General features: G+C 38.1%; 1 protein-coding gene across 1 annotated transcript; it reads left to right on the forward strand.

Annotated features, from left to right (window-relative positions):
* Window positions 1–2,377: 2,377 nt before the first annotated feature.
* On the forward strand, window positions 2,378–13,887 carry ivd (isovaleryl-CoA dehydrogenase). The gene is made up of 12 exons (XM_074660505.1): window positions 2,378–2,690; window positions 4,618–4,707; window positions 4,884–4,935; window positions 5,054–5,223; window positions 5,334–5,427; window positions 6,402–6,532; window positions 6,735–6,831; window positions 6,963–7,056; window positions 8,224–8,305; window positions 8,473–8,577; window positions 10,226–10,298; window positions 12,921–13,887. The coding sequence occupies exons 1-12, from the start codon at window positions 2,556–2,558 to the stop codon at window positions 13,052–13,054; spliced, it is 1,257 nt and encodes a 418-aa protein (XP_074516606.1). The 5' UTR covers window positions 2,378–2,555; the 3' UTR covers window positions 13,055–13,887.
* Window positions 13,888–14,268: the final 381 nt, after the last annotated feature.

A 14,268-nucleotide genomic window follows, 5' to 3' on the forward strand; every position in this document is an offset into this window, starting at 1 on the left:
CATTCATGTTCTGACCTTCCCCACCTCCCATCGTCTCTTTTCCACATTCAAACCACCTGCATGCACACATGCAGGCCCACACACTGTGCATACATGCAATGCATGAACATTTTTTAATCTCTCTATCTCCGTCAGAGCCCTGTCTTTGCTGTAGTTTCCCTTTGCCTATCTCTCTGGTCTTTCTTTATCTCTGTGGTAGGCTGAGGATGCTGCGTCCTGTCTAACTATTTCTCCAGATAACATAAGTTTGAAAGTTTGTGACCCAGCAGCCATGTTGAGATCAGTTGAGGAAATACCAAGCACCGCCCACCAGCCGGAGCACAGACAATAGGAACGCTCTCTCTCTGAAATGACCTGTGATTGTCGCCTATTTTAAAGTCTTTACACTGGTTACCTGTTAGTTTTCGTATTGTTTTTTAAAATTAGTTTATTAGTTTATAAGGCACTACATGGCCTTGCACCAGACTATCTTGCAGAAATGCTTTTGGTTTATGAACCAGGAAGGCCCCTCAGATCCTCCGGTTCTTCTCTTTTAGTTGTTCCGCAAAGCAGAACAAAAACATTTGGTGATGCTGCTTTCAGCCTTTACGCTCCCAGCCGTTGGAACAACCTTCCAGAGGAACTGAGAGGAGCTGAGAATATTTATATTTTTAATCGTAAACTAAAAACCCATCTATTTAGTCGGGCTTTTATGTAGTGTGTTATAACTTTAGAATTTGATGGTTTTATTGTTTATACTTATTTTATTTATCATCATCATCATTATAGTGTTTATTTTACTATATTTTGTTTAATCAACATTTTATTGTTGATCATTATCTCTTTTATTCTATTTTATTAAAATGTCATTATTCTTTTTTTTTTTTTCAACATATTTTTATTATTTTCAGAACAGAAAAAATGTCATTATTTTAATACAATCTGCTTATTTTAGTTTCATAATTTTTATTTATTTATTTTGTATTGTTATTTTTATTTCCTTGTATTTTATTTATCTTTTATTATCTTAAATACCCATCTTTTATTTATTTCTTATTCAATGAACTTTATATTGGTTGTTTTGGTGTGCATTAGTCTCTAAATCCATTTTTAACATTCTACATTTTTATCAATCGTCTGTACAGCACTTTGAATTGCATTTGACTTGTTTGAAAGGTGCTATATAAATAAAGCTTGATTGATTGATTGATTAATTGGCCAAAGTCTCCTGTCAAGGGCTAGATTTTTTAAAGCCTGAAAACAGAGCCATGAGGAGGTGCAGAAGTCTAGCTATCTCACCGAGAACTTGAATTATTACAATATGCTGAAAAGTTATCGTGGATTTTTTTGCCCAATGATGTCAAAAACAATCTGCCTACTGCAGATTTGATGTGGCTGTCGTTGTGAATAGGAATCACCCCAGTCCAGTAGGTGGAGTTAATGTGCCAATAAACTGGTTTGCCCAGTGCCAACAAGCAGAAAGAAAAAAGAAGGGAATTGCTATCAGGAGTAAATGATGGAAATATTTCAATGGGGAATCTGCTAGGAAAGACATCTAAGAAAGTACACAATCTTCTAATTAATTACTTAAGGGCAACAGGAATAATGGAGAGAATGTAATTATTATTATTATTATTATTATTATTATTATTATTATTATTATTATTATTATTATTTTAGTTAGTTATTATTATTATTATTATTAAGGCAAGGCAAGGCAAGGCAGCTTTATTTGTATAGCACATTTCAGCAACAGGGCAATTCAAGGTGCTTTACATAAACATTCAAGAACATTGCAACAAAGTGCAAAAGAACATTAAGACATAATTAAAACAGTTATAAAAACATTAAAGATTAGAAAATAAAAACAAGCTAGAAAATAAAAGCTAGGATAGAAGCTAAAATAGAGTATAACACACAAGAGTAAAAGCTATAGTGCAGAATAAGATCATTATCTGGTTTAATAAAAGGCAGCAGCAGCAAACAGGAAAATTCTCTCCATTATTCCTGTTGCCCTTAAGTAATACGCTTTGATTTATTTTAAATCAAATAACTAAACTAACGCTTTGATTTATTTTAAATCAAAGCGTATTACTTAAGGGCAACAGGAATAATGGAGAGAATTGAATTATTGGTAATATTATTATTATTTTATTTTTAGTTAGTTATTATAATAATAATAATAATAATAATAATAATAATAATAATAATAATAATAATAATAATAATAATGACATTCTTTCCATTATTTCTGTTGCCCTCAAGTAATTAATTAGAAGATTGTGTACTTTCTTAATATTCTTTATTTTATTTTATTGTATTCAATTGTCCTGCCAATCTACTGCTCCACACTCCAGTCCAGAAGGTGGCGGTAATGCCAACCACCAATAAACACCAAAGAAGCAGAAGCAGAGAGAAGAAGAGGGAGGTTGTTTGGTGCAGGTAAACAGTATCAGAGTGAGACGTCTCTCTGTGATCTCTGCAAACTAAGGACACTAGCTCCGGTGTGTGACAGCGTCTCCACGCTTCTGTGCTTCTTTAGTCTCACTGATCTGTCAGCTTGAAACCAACACACGATGTTTGCCGTCCGAAACGCTCTCCGCCTCGGCTCCAGGCTGTCCGTCCCCGCGGTGGCGAGGAGAGGCTGCGCCGGTGCTGCTGCCATCCCGGTGGATGACGTGGTGAACGGACTCACCGATGACCAGATACAGGTAACCACTAGCAACGGAGTTAAAGAACAGTAACGGCTTAATAATAAGTTTAACGGTCAAAAGACGACGGTTATCTAAGGACATTGTGACGTGATGACGTAATGACGTAACGTTAGCTAGGGGGGTGGGGGGTTCATATGAAGGATTTGATTGGGTGAAAGTGGCTGTCCTCTAATCCTGGGTGTTATGAAAGTTGAATATACAGTCAGGTTAACAGATTTCTGCATGGTTGTGTAACATCTCAGCTCATTCACCTGTAACTCAAACAACACACTTGTTAAAGATATGGCTAATCAATGTCTCAGTCTGTCATGCAGTCAAATGAAGGAGGAACATCGGAGGCTGTAGGATGTTCAGTTTTAGAGCTGGAGTGAAGGTACTGATATATGAAACTAGAAAACCTAAGGGATCCAGTGGTAGCAATCATACAGGGGTCCCTTGACCTCTGACTTCAAGATATGTGAATGAAAATGGGTTGTTTGGGTACCCACAAGTCTCCCCTTTACAGACATTTGGGGCAAGTCATAGTCAAGTCAGCACACCCACACACTGACAGCTGTTGTTGCCTGTTGGGCTTCAGTTTGCCATGTTATGATTTGAGCATATTTTTTATGCTAAATGCAGTACCTGTGAGGGTTTCTGGACAATATTTGTCATTGTTTTGTGTTGTTAATTGAGTCTCCCCTTTACAGACATGCCCACTTTATGATAATTACATACAGTTTGGGGCAAGTCATAGTCAAGTCAGCACACTGACACACTGACAGCTGTTGTTGCGTGTTGGGTTTAAGTTTGCCATGTTATGATTTGAGCATATTTTTTATGCTAAATGCAGTACCTGTGAGGGTTTCTGGACAATATTTGTCATTGTTTTGTGTTGTTAATTGAGTCTCCCCTTTACAGACATGCCCACTTTATGATAATCACATGCGGTTTTGGGCGAAAAACATGCAGTAAAAACGTTTTTGAATGCAGTATAAATGTTATTTTCACCTATACTAAAAATTATGTTTGAATATTTCTGCATACTGGAGTCCCTAAACAGTCTTAGAATTAGCTGAAACTCTTGTGGATCTAATGAGCCCAACTGTATTCATGTGTGATGATGTTAGTCCCCATAGGAGCCATTTCATTGCAGTGAGACCATTTTTTAAAAACTTGACCTCACTGTATAAAATGACTTGTGGTGACCTCTAAGATAATCACAGCCTCATGAAACCGTACAACCACAAAGGAGAAACCTAGAGCATTCAGAAGATGGATGGCTTTCCTAGTTAGATTGACAATAAGGAGGTTTCTTTGAAGTTTCCAGAACAGAAACGCTCGCCATCCAATTGCCGAAAAATGCAATTCTTGCAGAAATTTCCAAATGTCAAAAGTTTTTGATATCACAGCATGGCTTTTTCTATGGTGTTCCTCAAGGTCTTGGTGTCTTAATGTGGTATTTTAGAGGGATAAATTATCATTTTTATTAATTCTTGAATGGTATAAAATGGTTAAATTTAGCACCAAATCTGTGTAACAAATGGTGTAAACCCCAAAATCACTGAAACAACTTATGAGACATAATAGAGCATGGGGATGGTCATCATATACTTTGATCATAATGTTCTAAGCTCTTATACACTTTTACAATTCATTTTAAATAATTAATTCATTCATGTTTTATTTCTGATTTATGACTAGAACAACTTGACACACAGTGCTGAGCTGCATCTCAAATTAATCTTTAGGTTCCCAGCTTTCAGATGATGTACACGAATATGTGACATCTATTGTTGACCTTCTATCTCCCCCTATAGACCCCCTGTACCCCCCTAAAAAAGACAAAAACGGGTCTATTGTGGGTCTCAGAGGGTTAATAAACTAATAATAATATGAATGAGTTAAAGTAAAGTCTATTGTTTGTGTTGTGTATTTTAAACAGCTCAGGCAGACGGTTCGTAAATTCTGTGCAGAAAAGATTGGGCCTCAAGCGAACGAGATCGACAAGACGAATGAGTTTCCAGGAATGCGGGTGAGTTATTGAACACTACCTGTAGTTTCCTGATTGAGTTGAATAGTTCAGAAAGTCGTGAATATGATCCGCACTTCTGCTGTGCTGTATGTGCACACAGGAGTTGTGTATTTCCACATGTAAATTTACATGCAGGATGTCTGTCTTGGTAACTTTTTGCGTTGTCTCTCCACCAGGAGTTTTGGAAAGACATGGGGGAGATGGGACTCCTTGGGATCACTGCTCCAGGTAGAAACACTGTCATTCTATGTTTAGAAGTGGTTGCACTACAGCTACCTATAGGAAACTGGTCTTCTCTTTTTTTGTAGCGTTTTAAAGTGAGTTCACTCTCTACATCTCTTTTCAGAGGAGTATGGCGGCACAGGTTTGGGCTACCTTGAGCATGTCATTGTGATGGAGGAAATGTCACGCGTGTCAGCAGCCATTGCTCTAAGTTACGGCGCCCACTCTAACCTCTGTGTCAACCAGATGGTACGCCACGGCAACGTGAAACAGAAGGAGAAATACATGCCAAAGGTCAGGACCAAAACATCTCCTGCTTTACATTATAAACTGTTACATAAAAACACAAAGTATGATGGATTAAATTCTTCATCACCCTGCATCACGGTCTTTCCTGTTTCCAGTTAATGACAGGAGAGCACGTAGGAGCCCTGGCCATGAGTGAGCCCAATTCCGGCTCTGATGTCGTATCCATGAAACTCTCGGCCAAGAAGCAAGGTAGGACGCCCTCTGCATTACACCTCGCTGAACTGCTGCGTCTCTCACTCATGTAGGGATGCGCCGATCCGATCTTTCCAGTCTTGATACCGATAGTGATACCTGGACTTTGGGTATCGGCCGATACCGAGTACCGATCTGATACAAGTGTTTAATTAATAAGCTGTATGCCTCACTGTGTGGAAGTGATTGGGGTCATTCTTTTATGTGTGAGGCAACATCAGGCTTAACTTAAACATTGTTTTCCTAACTTTGTAAATCAAAATGTGACAAATAGATTAATTTATTATTCAAATAATAAATCGTACACCAGCAACTTGGTAAAAAAAATCTTAATTAACCGGAATTACAATTCAGGTGTAAACCTTTTTTTAATGCAGCAACAAATTGGTCAAAACTTTATTAAAATTTCAGTCTATAATGTATCATTGCCTTTATGTTTCTCAAATAACTAATTATATCAAAGAAAATTTAAAGGTTATTGATCACAGAGATGGAAATATACTGTAGTTGCTACGTACTTTGACAGATGCACCACTAAGTGAGTGTCGGAGGCTGCACCTTTTTATGTCTTTGAACTTCCTTCATGCCTTGTGAATACTGAATTTGATTGATTGTACGTTTAATTAAAGTGTTAAAAAGGCCGCCTGTTGCTTTAAGACTGTGGGGACTGAGAAGCCAATCACTGGCTGGCAGAGTAGTGTTTGGTTTGTACTGGTTTAACCAGAGAGACTGATGTTTTCAGGATGACTGAATTTATTGTTGAGCTGTGTCCTTTTTATGAGAAGGCAACAAACTATTTACTAACCACAATCGCAGGTCGGCACTCTCGCACCATCTGTCTTTTAACCTGTGAATAACATTTCAAGATTTTACCATGGATCCAGACAAATGGTTTTAAAATCTTAATTCTGCAGTGTGACTCTGTTTTAGTTTCACTTTATTTCTATATTGACTTCGGTTTTTTTCTACAGGCGACTACTATGTTCTGAACGGCAACAAGTTCTGGATCACAAACGGGCCAGATGCCGACGTCATTATTGTTTATGCAAAGACAGATCCCGAGGCCTATCAAAAAGGCATCACAGCTTTCATTGTTGAAAAGGTAAATCCAGTCAAGCGAAGACGTATTCTTCTCTGTCTCGGGATTTGCTTGTGTCTCGGTTGACGTAGTGGGTTCGCATGTTTTGGTCTCTTCTTTTGGGAATCAGCCTTGCATTTAGTCAAATGAATATGATGCAAAATTATGCAAAAGGAGCATGAATCACAGCAATTAAACAAAGTTTGTACTCGTATGTATTTTGTAGGGAACGCCTGGATTCTCTACGGCACAGAAGCTCGACAAACTGGGCATGAGGGGCTCCAACACCTGCGAGCTGCTCTTTGAAGACTGCAAAATCCCAGGTGTGTTTAAGTGCCGACTCTGCCACAGGTTCACTCATGTAAAAACAGGAGAATCAATAGATAATTTCTTTGCATGTGTGTTGTGTGATCCTTCAAACTGATTTTGTTTGTAATTTTTTTGTTTGTTGTAGAGGAGAACATCCTTGGTCCGTTGAACAAAGGTGTTTATGTGATGATGAGCGGCTTAGATCTGGAGAGGCTGGTGCTTGCGTCAGGACCTGTAGGGTGAGTTCATATCAGAGATGAGCTTGAATTAAACTGTTTGAAAAATGGAGACTTTGCTTAAATTGTAATTACATACTGCAAAATGAAAATAATCCATAAAGTGTAATATGCAGGGGGTCATCTTTGTGTTCTCTAGTGTATTTTTGTTTCACATTTAGCTACTGTTATGCATAGTGCTGTCTGTTATTTACCTGAATCCAGTCCACACACTAGGGGTGTCACAATTCGATTTGATTTTCGATTTCAAAATGCCATTGTTAAACTATGGAGTCTTGATTCGTACAGATCAACAGATCATTGGTTTTATGTCCTGACAACTGTCTTTTTCAAATTCTTCTTTAAAAAGAGACTACATGGTATCGAGCGTGATTTTTTTTCCCGGCTTGTACCACACTAAGGCCTTATGGTTAAATTTAAATCATTTATTTAATATTTAATATTTAATAACAATAACTTGTTTCACCGGTTGATACTGTTGGTCAATAGGGGAACAAGCTGTTAAACAACAAAATAAAGATCCACTAGACGGCAGGAGGGAACTTTACAACAACAGCTAGAGTTCTCAGAGTCTATGAGGTACACCTGAATGCACCATGACTTCCCTGGTCGGTGCCCACATGCTTTACCGTACAAAGCGATGGAGACACGCAGTTGATTTTAGGTGGAGATACCGCGGCTGAATTCACCAAACGGATTGCTGAGCGCAGTTTATTTTGGTTGCTGCAGTCTTTAAATCTTCTGCAGCCTACAAACTAACTAAGTAACAAAGAAAGTGGAGCAACATTGTCGCCACGCCAAGCAACACACCTCAATCTTACAAAAAAAGGCAAGCCTAGTTATCAAAGCCATCCTACTGATGCTGGACGGTTTTCAGTGGTTGCACAATATAAGGCAACATGCAAATTATTAAATGAATGTAACATTAGCTTGTGATGAAAATAGAAATATGCTAGCTGCTAGTGTACAGTCCATAGCAACCGCCTTAGTATGTGCAGGAAGGAGAGCCTATTTGATTGTGAACGTCATTTTTTAATTTAAAAAAAATGGAATGTGTCTTTAATGCTGATTTCATGATGCCAAACTTGATGACTGTTTTATAAAAGCAATTGTTCACTTGAGACTTGTTTGAATTGTTGAGCAGTCGTTAACGCTATCATGACTTTTCAGCATCATGCAGGCAGTGTTGGACAATGCTATTCCCTACCTGCACATCAGAGAAGCTTTCGGACAGAAGATCGGACACTTTCAGGTTTGACCTTCACTTTTCATTTTATACAAGAAAGTAGTTTGAAAAGTCACTGTAAACATGCTTTGTAACTATAATACCTCTAGTGTCAAACTGGCAGCTATAGAATTTAAAACTGTAAATTGACTTGAGTGAAATTAACGTAATGCTTTATGTTAATGTGTTTGCAGCTAATGCAAAGCAAGATGGCTGACATGTACACCAGGCTGAGCTCCTGTCGGCAGTATTTGTACAATGTCGCCCGCGCTTGTGACAAAGGACATTTTAGTTCAATGGTGAGAGGATGTTTTTTATCTACTCCTGCAGCACCCTTTTTAGAAAAAAAGATTTAAATTTTGCAAAAAAACTTCCACTTCAATCATGGAAAAAAAAAAAGGTATTTGGAGCAGGTATCGATGCATTTGTGTGAATTTTTCTTCCTTCAACTTCTGTAAGTGTTTTATTTTATATTGCATTGTTGATTTGTAGAAAAATATATATTTTATAATTATCTAAATGGGTCTCCTTGAACAGTGTTAAATACAGTTAATTCTTTTTAACGGGTTTAATGCCAACATACCACATATCATTTGCAATATTTCGAGCAGTCGAAATGTGGCCCGGGCCCAACAGCAAGGCCGCAACCTAAAGTACCAGTTAGATTTAATGAATGTTTTTGCTTAGAGCTGACAACGCCACCTAGGAAATACTTAGAGCCTAGGACTCTGATAAATTCAGGTTCTTTTAAATCAGGTGAGCAGAGTTAAAAACCAGGCAGAAGTCTAAGTCAAATTAAAACCAGATTTATTGCAATTAAAATAGCATGGGTCTAAAAATGAATGATTAGTCTAAAAGCTAAAAGGAATAAAATGCTACTAGCAACAAGGTTAAAAACCCTATAAAAAGTCCAGTCCAATCCAGCGATCCAGTCCAATCCGGCTCTTAAATCCAGTCCAGTCCACTCCACTCCAGTCCAATCCAGCAATCCTCCCGTACTCCTACAGCCGTCTCTCCAGCACCGTCCGAAACTGTGAAATAACAGACCAGGACCAGTAGTGTGTTCTCCACTACTTGGCTATCACGACTCCAGCTAAACGCTATCCTGGTCTGTTGCAGTGTGTCCGCAACGTAAATGTACCAAAGGGTACTTACGTTTTTTTGAGTGAGTGAATCTGCGTTGGCGGACACGGTCTGCTGCACGTAGTCTCACAGGAACTCTCAGGTCACTGGGCTGGTAGGTAGTAGTCAGGAGGGCTTTTCTGCTGAACTGCTGTCTCTGGACTGTCTCTGACTGAAGATCTTCCCTCCTGCTGCGAGCCGCTCTCTCCTTTTTGTCCTCTCCACCTGTGCTGCATCCTGCTAATTGCAGGCGCTCCGCCACACCTGCAGCTCCTCTCCTAATCAGTCTCTTTGATTGGGGGTGTGGCTGTCCACAGGTCCAGTTCATGACATCTTAAAAACACACTTCAATCTACATATTAAAAGCAACCAACAAGCATGGATAAAATATACAAAATAGAATAAAAACCATAAAACATGCAAAATAGAATAAAAACAACCATAAAACATAAATCATGCATAAGTCATTTTTGACCCTGTCACAAACTTCAAAAATGTTGTTTATAATGTCAGAAAATCATTTGAAGAGTTTTGGAGAGAGAAAAAAAGAGTTATCAGTGACCTGTAAACATTTATGTCATGTTGTGTCATATGGTGGTTATGTATGTGTTTAACTTTGCATATTGTGGTCAAATATTGTTTAATTGATTGTATTTTGCATAACAAGTTTAAAATGCCTCAGACTTAACATGATGGAACTCAAGGAAGAATGAAAGATGTTTTATTCTTTCTGCATCTTATTTTACTTTCTCCTAAATTGTACTACCATTATTTACCCCCCACCACTGCACACAGTGAACGTGCTGACTTGCGTTGTCGTTGCAGGACTGTGCCGGAGTGATCCTGTACTGTGCGGAGAACGCCACCCAGGTTGCTTTGGATGGCATTCAGTGTTTGGGTAAGTGCCAAGAAACTGAGTGGCTCAAATGAAAACCTTTTAAAATATAATCTTTACAGTACTATCTAGTGAAAATTACCTTATTTCAGTCAGAAGAATCTAGTTTATGGACAAAGAGTATTGCTGATGCCACATAGAGATTAGATTCTGAGTGACGGACATGAACTGCTTTTTAGACACGTTACATGCAGCGTTTACCAGACGCCACGGCAGCACTGGTATTGTTTTCACCTTGTGAGTCTGTGTGTGAGTGTTCATTAGCACTGCTACTTTCAAAGCTACTGTATAACGTTACTGCTTACTTCATATTCACTGGGCTGTCACGAACGCTCTCCTTTTCTGGGGGGGGGCAGACTGCAAGTTGAATAAAATCATGTGGCTATAAACTGCTTTTGAAGTTGGAAGAAGACTAAACCCAAAATAACCCTAAGTGCAACAATTAATCATTTAGTTTTTAAATATTAAATTAATAGCCAACTATGTAGGTAATCGGTTTGAGTAATTTTTTAAAGGTCCCATATCGTGCACATTTTCAGGTTCATACTTGTATTTTGTGTTTCTAACAGAACATGTTTACATGCTGTAATGTTCAAAAAACACATTATTTTCCTCGTACTGTCTGCCTGAATATACTTGTATTTACGCTCTGTCTGAAACGCTCCGTTTTAGTGCATTTCAATGGAATTGCAACGGAATTGCGTTGCTAGGCAACAGTTTGGGTCCATGTTTACTTCCTGTCAGCTGATGTTATTTACATACATTGCAACAGGAAATAAACTGGGACCCATTTAGAATGTTTACGTTTAAAACCGTGTAATGGTCTAAATATTGTATATTTGTGACATCACAAATGGACTCGGCTTGTTTCAAACGTGCAATTTCTGAATACGGGCTGTGTGTATTTCTCCATATATTGAGCGTTTTGATAGTTTAACAGTATTTATAAAGCACTTAAATGTGCTTTATAATGTAAAAGACCTGAAAATCTCGCTTTTTACAATATGGGACCTTTTAAGGAAAAAAGTTCAAATTCTCTGATTCCAGCTTCTTAAATGTGAGTATTTTCTGGTTTCTTTACTCCTCTATGACAGTAAACTGAATATCTTTGAGTTGTGGACAAAACAAGACATTTGAGGACATCACTTTGGGCTTTGAGAAACACTGATGTCAGAAAATTGTGAAAAATCACCATTTTATAGACCAAACAACTAAACGATTAATCGAGAAAAAAATCGTCAGATTAATCGACAATGAAAATAATCGTTAGTTGCAGCCCTAATCTCCACCACTCATAGTCACCATCTTTCTAAGCTCAGCTACCTGTTCCAGTAGTAGAGACTGACCTCTGGTGGCGCGTGTTGTGCACTACAATACATCACATCAATACAGCATCGTAGAAAGCGGATCGTCTGTATTTATGACGGTAGTTAAAACGATACCGTTGGGATTTCTAAATACCCTGGTATACCGTAATAGTATAGTGATTATATTTCTGTCTGGGGACAGATTTTGTCACCTCAATAGTCTCAACCGTGCAAGATGTAGTCACGAAACTTGACAGGTGTGTAAATGAGATCAACATAAAGATGGGTGTTGTCCGAGCAAGGTAAAGTGGCGAGGGGGCCCCTCGACTTCACACCCCTGTACCGATTTGGCGTCGCGGCAGGTGTGATCCCATCGCAAGATGGTCTCTAGTTTTATAATTGCCTTCATTTGCATGCTTATAAAGAATTTGCCTCTTTGTGTTCATGTGATATTGCCTGTGAGCATTTTCACCTCATGCAAGGTAAGGGATAATGTACAGCTAGCCGGTCATTGTTGTGAAATAAACCCCGACAGGGTGATGCCACGACTTGCATCGTCCTGAAGGGGTTTATTTCACAACAATGACCTGCTAGCTGTACATTATCCTGCTTATTACACGGCTACTTACTTAAGAAATCAATAATTTGGTACCAAAACTGTCCGCCAGAGTCTGACATCAGAACTGCACCCATAGAAGCGGTCTGTTATACATAGCAACGATCTGTTATGCATAGCAACGATCTGCTATAAAGTAATAACAGACCGTAGAACGCCATGATTGACCAATCAGAATCGAGTCTTCAACAAAGCTGTATAATAAGCTTTGATGAAAGTGAGTGCACATGACATATTATCGCTTTGTTTTTCCCAGTAAATGCCTTCATTTTATAGTATTTTTTGTGCACAGAATGTGATCATATTTGCAAAGAAATTACCATGTCAAGGTAATTAAATGTAAATGCTTTTCATTCATAATTTTTATTTTTATAATCTCAGCTTCACGTTGTAGTTGGCTGACTATTGTATCAATGTGTTAAATCACTCTGATCATTTTTGTTGAGTGGTAATAGATATACAGTATGTAGATGAATTAGGCTTTTGATAAAGTAGGATTAGTTATTTATATTCAGGTGTAAAATATACATTGGTTGAGTTATCATGCCATGCAACACAAGTTTTATCAGCAGCAACTGACAAAGATGTTAAGAGCTCAGGGACTCATGTAGTGTGCATTCTTATTTCTACAGTATGTGCACTCTGAAGCAACCGGCTCCGTTACTGCACACTAACTTTAATTCATGTGCCACTTGTCAACAGGTGGGAACGGCTACATCAACGACTACCCCATGGGGCGTTTCTTGCGCGATGCAAAGCTGTATGAAATCGGCGCCGGCACAAGTGAAGTCCGCCGGCTCATTATCGGACGAGCCTTCAACTCCATGTACAAATAATCAGAAGTGGGAAATGGCGATCGCTAAAGACTGTAATGAGTTGTCTGCCGTGGATGAACACAGTTACTCACACCCTGGGCCTTATACTGTAGGAGCTGCTGCTGCTGGTGGGATGTTGTTGGATTATCACATGTTTGAGAATCATTGACACACGGGATGTTGATTCATAGATATATATATACAGTATATAAATACATGAAATCACAGTCGACAAAGATGTTACCACGTGATACCAACGCTGTTATACTATTGGCTCACGAGCCTTGTTAGAAGTGGGAACCAAACGTCAGATATCTTCCACAGAGATAAACAAAATAGTCATATCGGACCCGCCAACATTTTTAAAATTGTTAATTCACAATCATATTCATTTTTTTTCAGAAAGAGACATACTTTTATTCGGCATCATTCTAAAGGCTCTGTGGCTGTTTTGTTTTGTTTTTTTTTAATATTTGGCTACATAAAGATGTTATCAATAAGACCTTTAATATCACTATAGTTGATTTAAACTTGTTTTGTGAGTCTTTTATAACTTCATTTTAATGATTTCGGTGCAAACTAATTGCTGTTTTTGATCAATGAGGAAGAAAACATCTGATGTCTGAGGATTCTGTTGTAGAGAATTAGCATTAGAAAACCATTTGTCCATTTTTTGGAGCAAATATATTCCACTGTTGTATAACTGTCTGTGCAGTCCGACTGCAGAAACACTCCTAAAGATGTGTTTGTTGTCTCTTCTCCAAAGGACTAAATATAGATGTACAGTGTGAAATATATGAAATAATGTAGATTTGTTTGCCATGAATAAAAAAAAAAAAAAAAATCTTTATTTATTTCTGGTGTTTGTGTCACATTTAGAAAAACATTGTAAAGAAAACATCCATGTTTCTGTCGTCCCTCTGCACCCGCTGAACACCGAGCTCCTTGTTTGTAGAAAAGCCAAAGGGGAGACAGCTAGTGCAGACAATGATTGAACTATCCCAGTGCATTTGAATAATACATGTTTCAGGGTGGGTTTTCCCTTTACAGGAAACAAGACAACATTATTATCTCTAACACACTGCGGTAACTGGACTGGAATGAGATGTTGATCAGAAATTAGATTAAAATGTTTGTTTTTTTTAAGAATATATCCTCTTAAAAGTCCACGATACAGGAGTGTAAACGATAACATAAGAGTTAAAAACAAATTTAATATGTGATGTGATCACAGA

This window comes from Sebastes fasciatus, chromosome 15 (genome assembly GCF_043250625.1).
Source record: "Sebastes fasciatus isolate fSebFas1 chromosome 15, fSebFas1.pri, whole genome shotgun sequence".
Classification (NCBI taxonomy): domain Eukaryota; kingdom Metazoa; phylum Chordata; class Actinopteri; order Perciformes; family Sebastidae; genus Sebastes; species Sebastes fasciatus.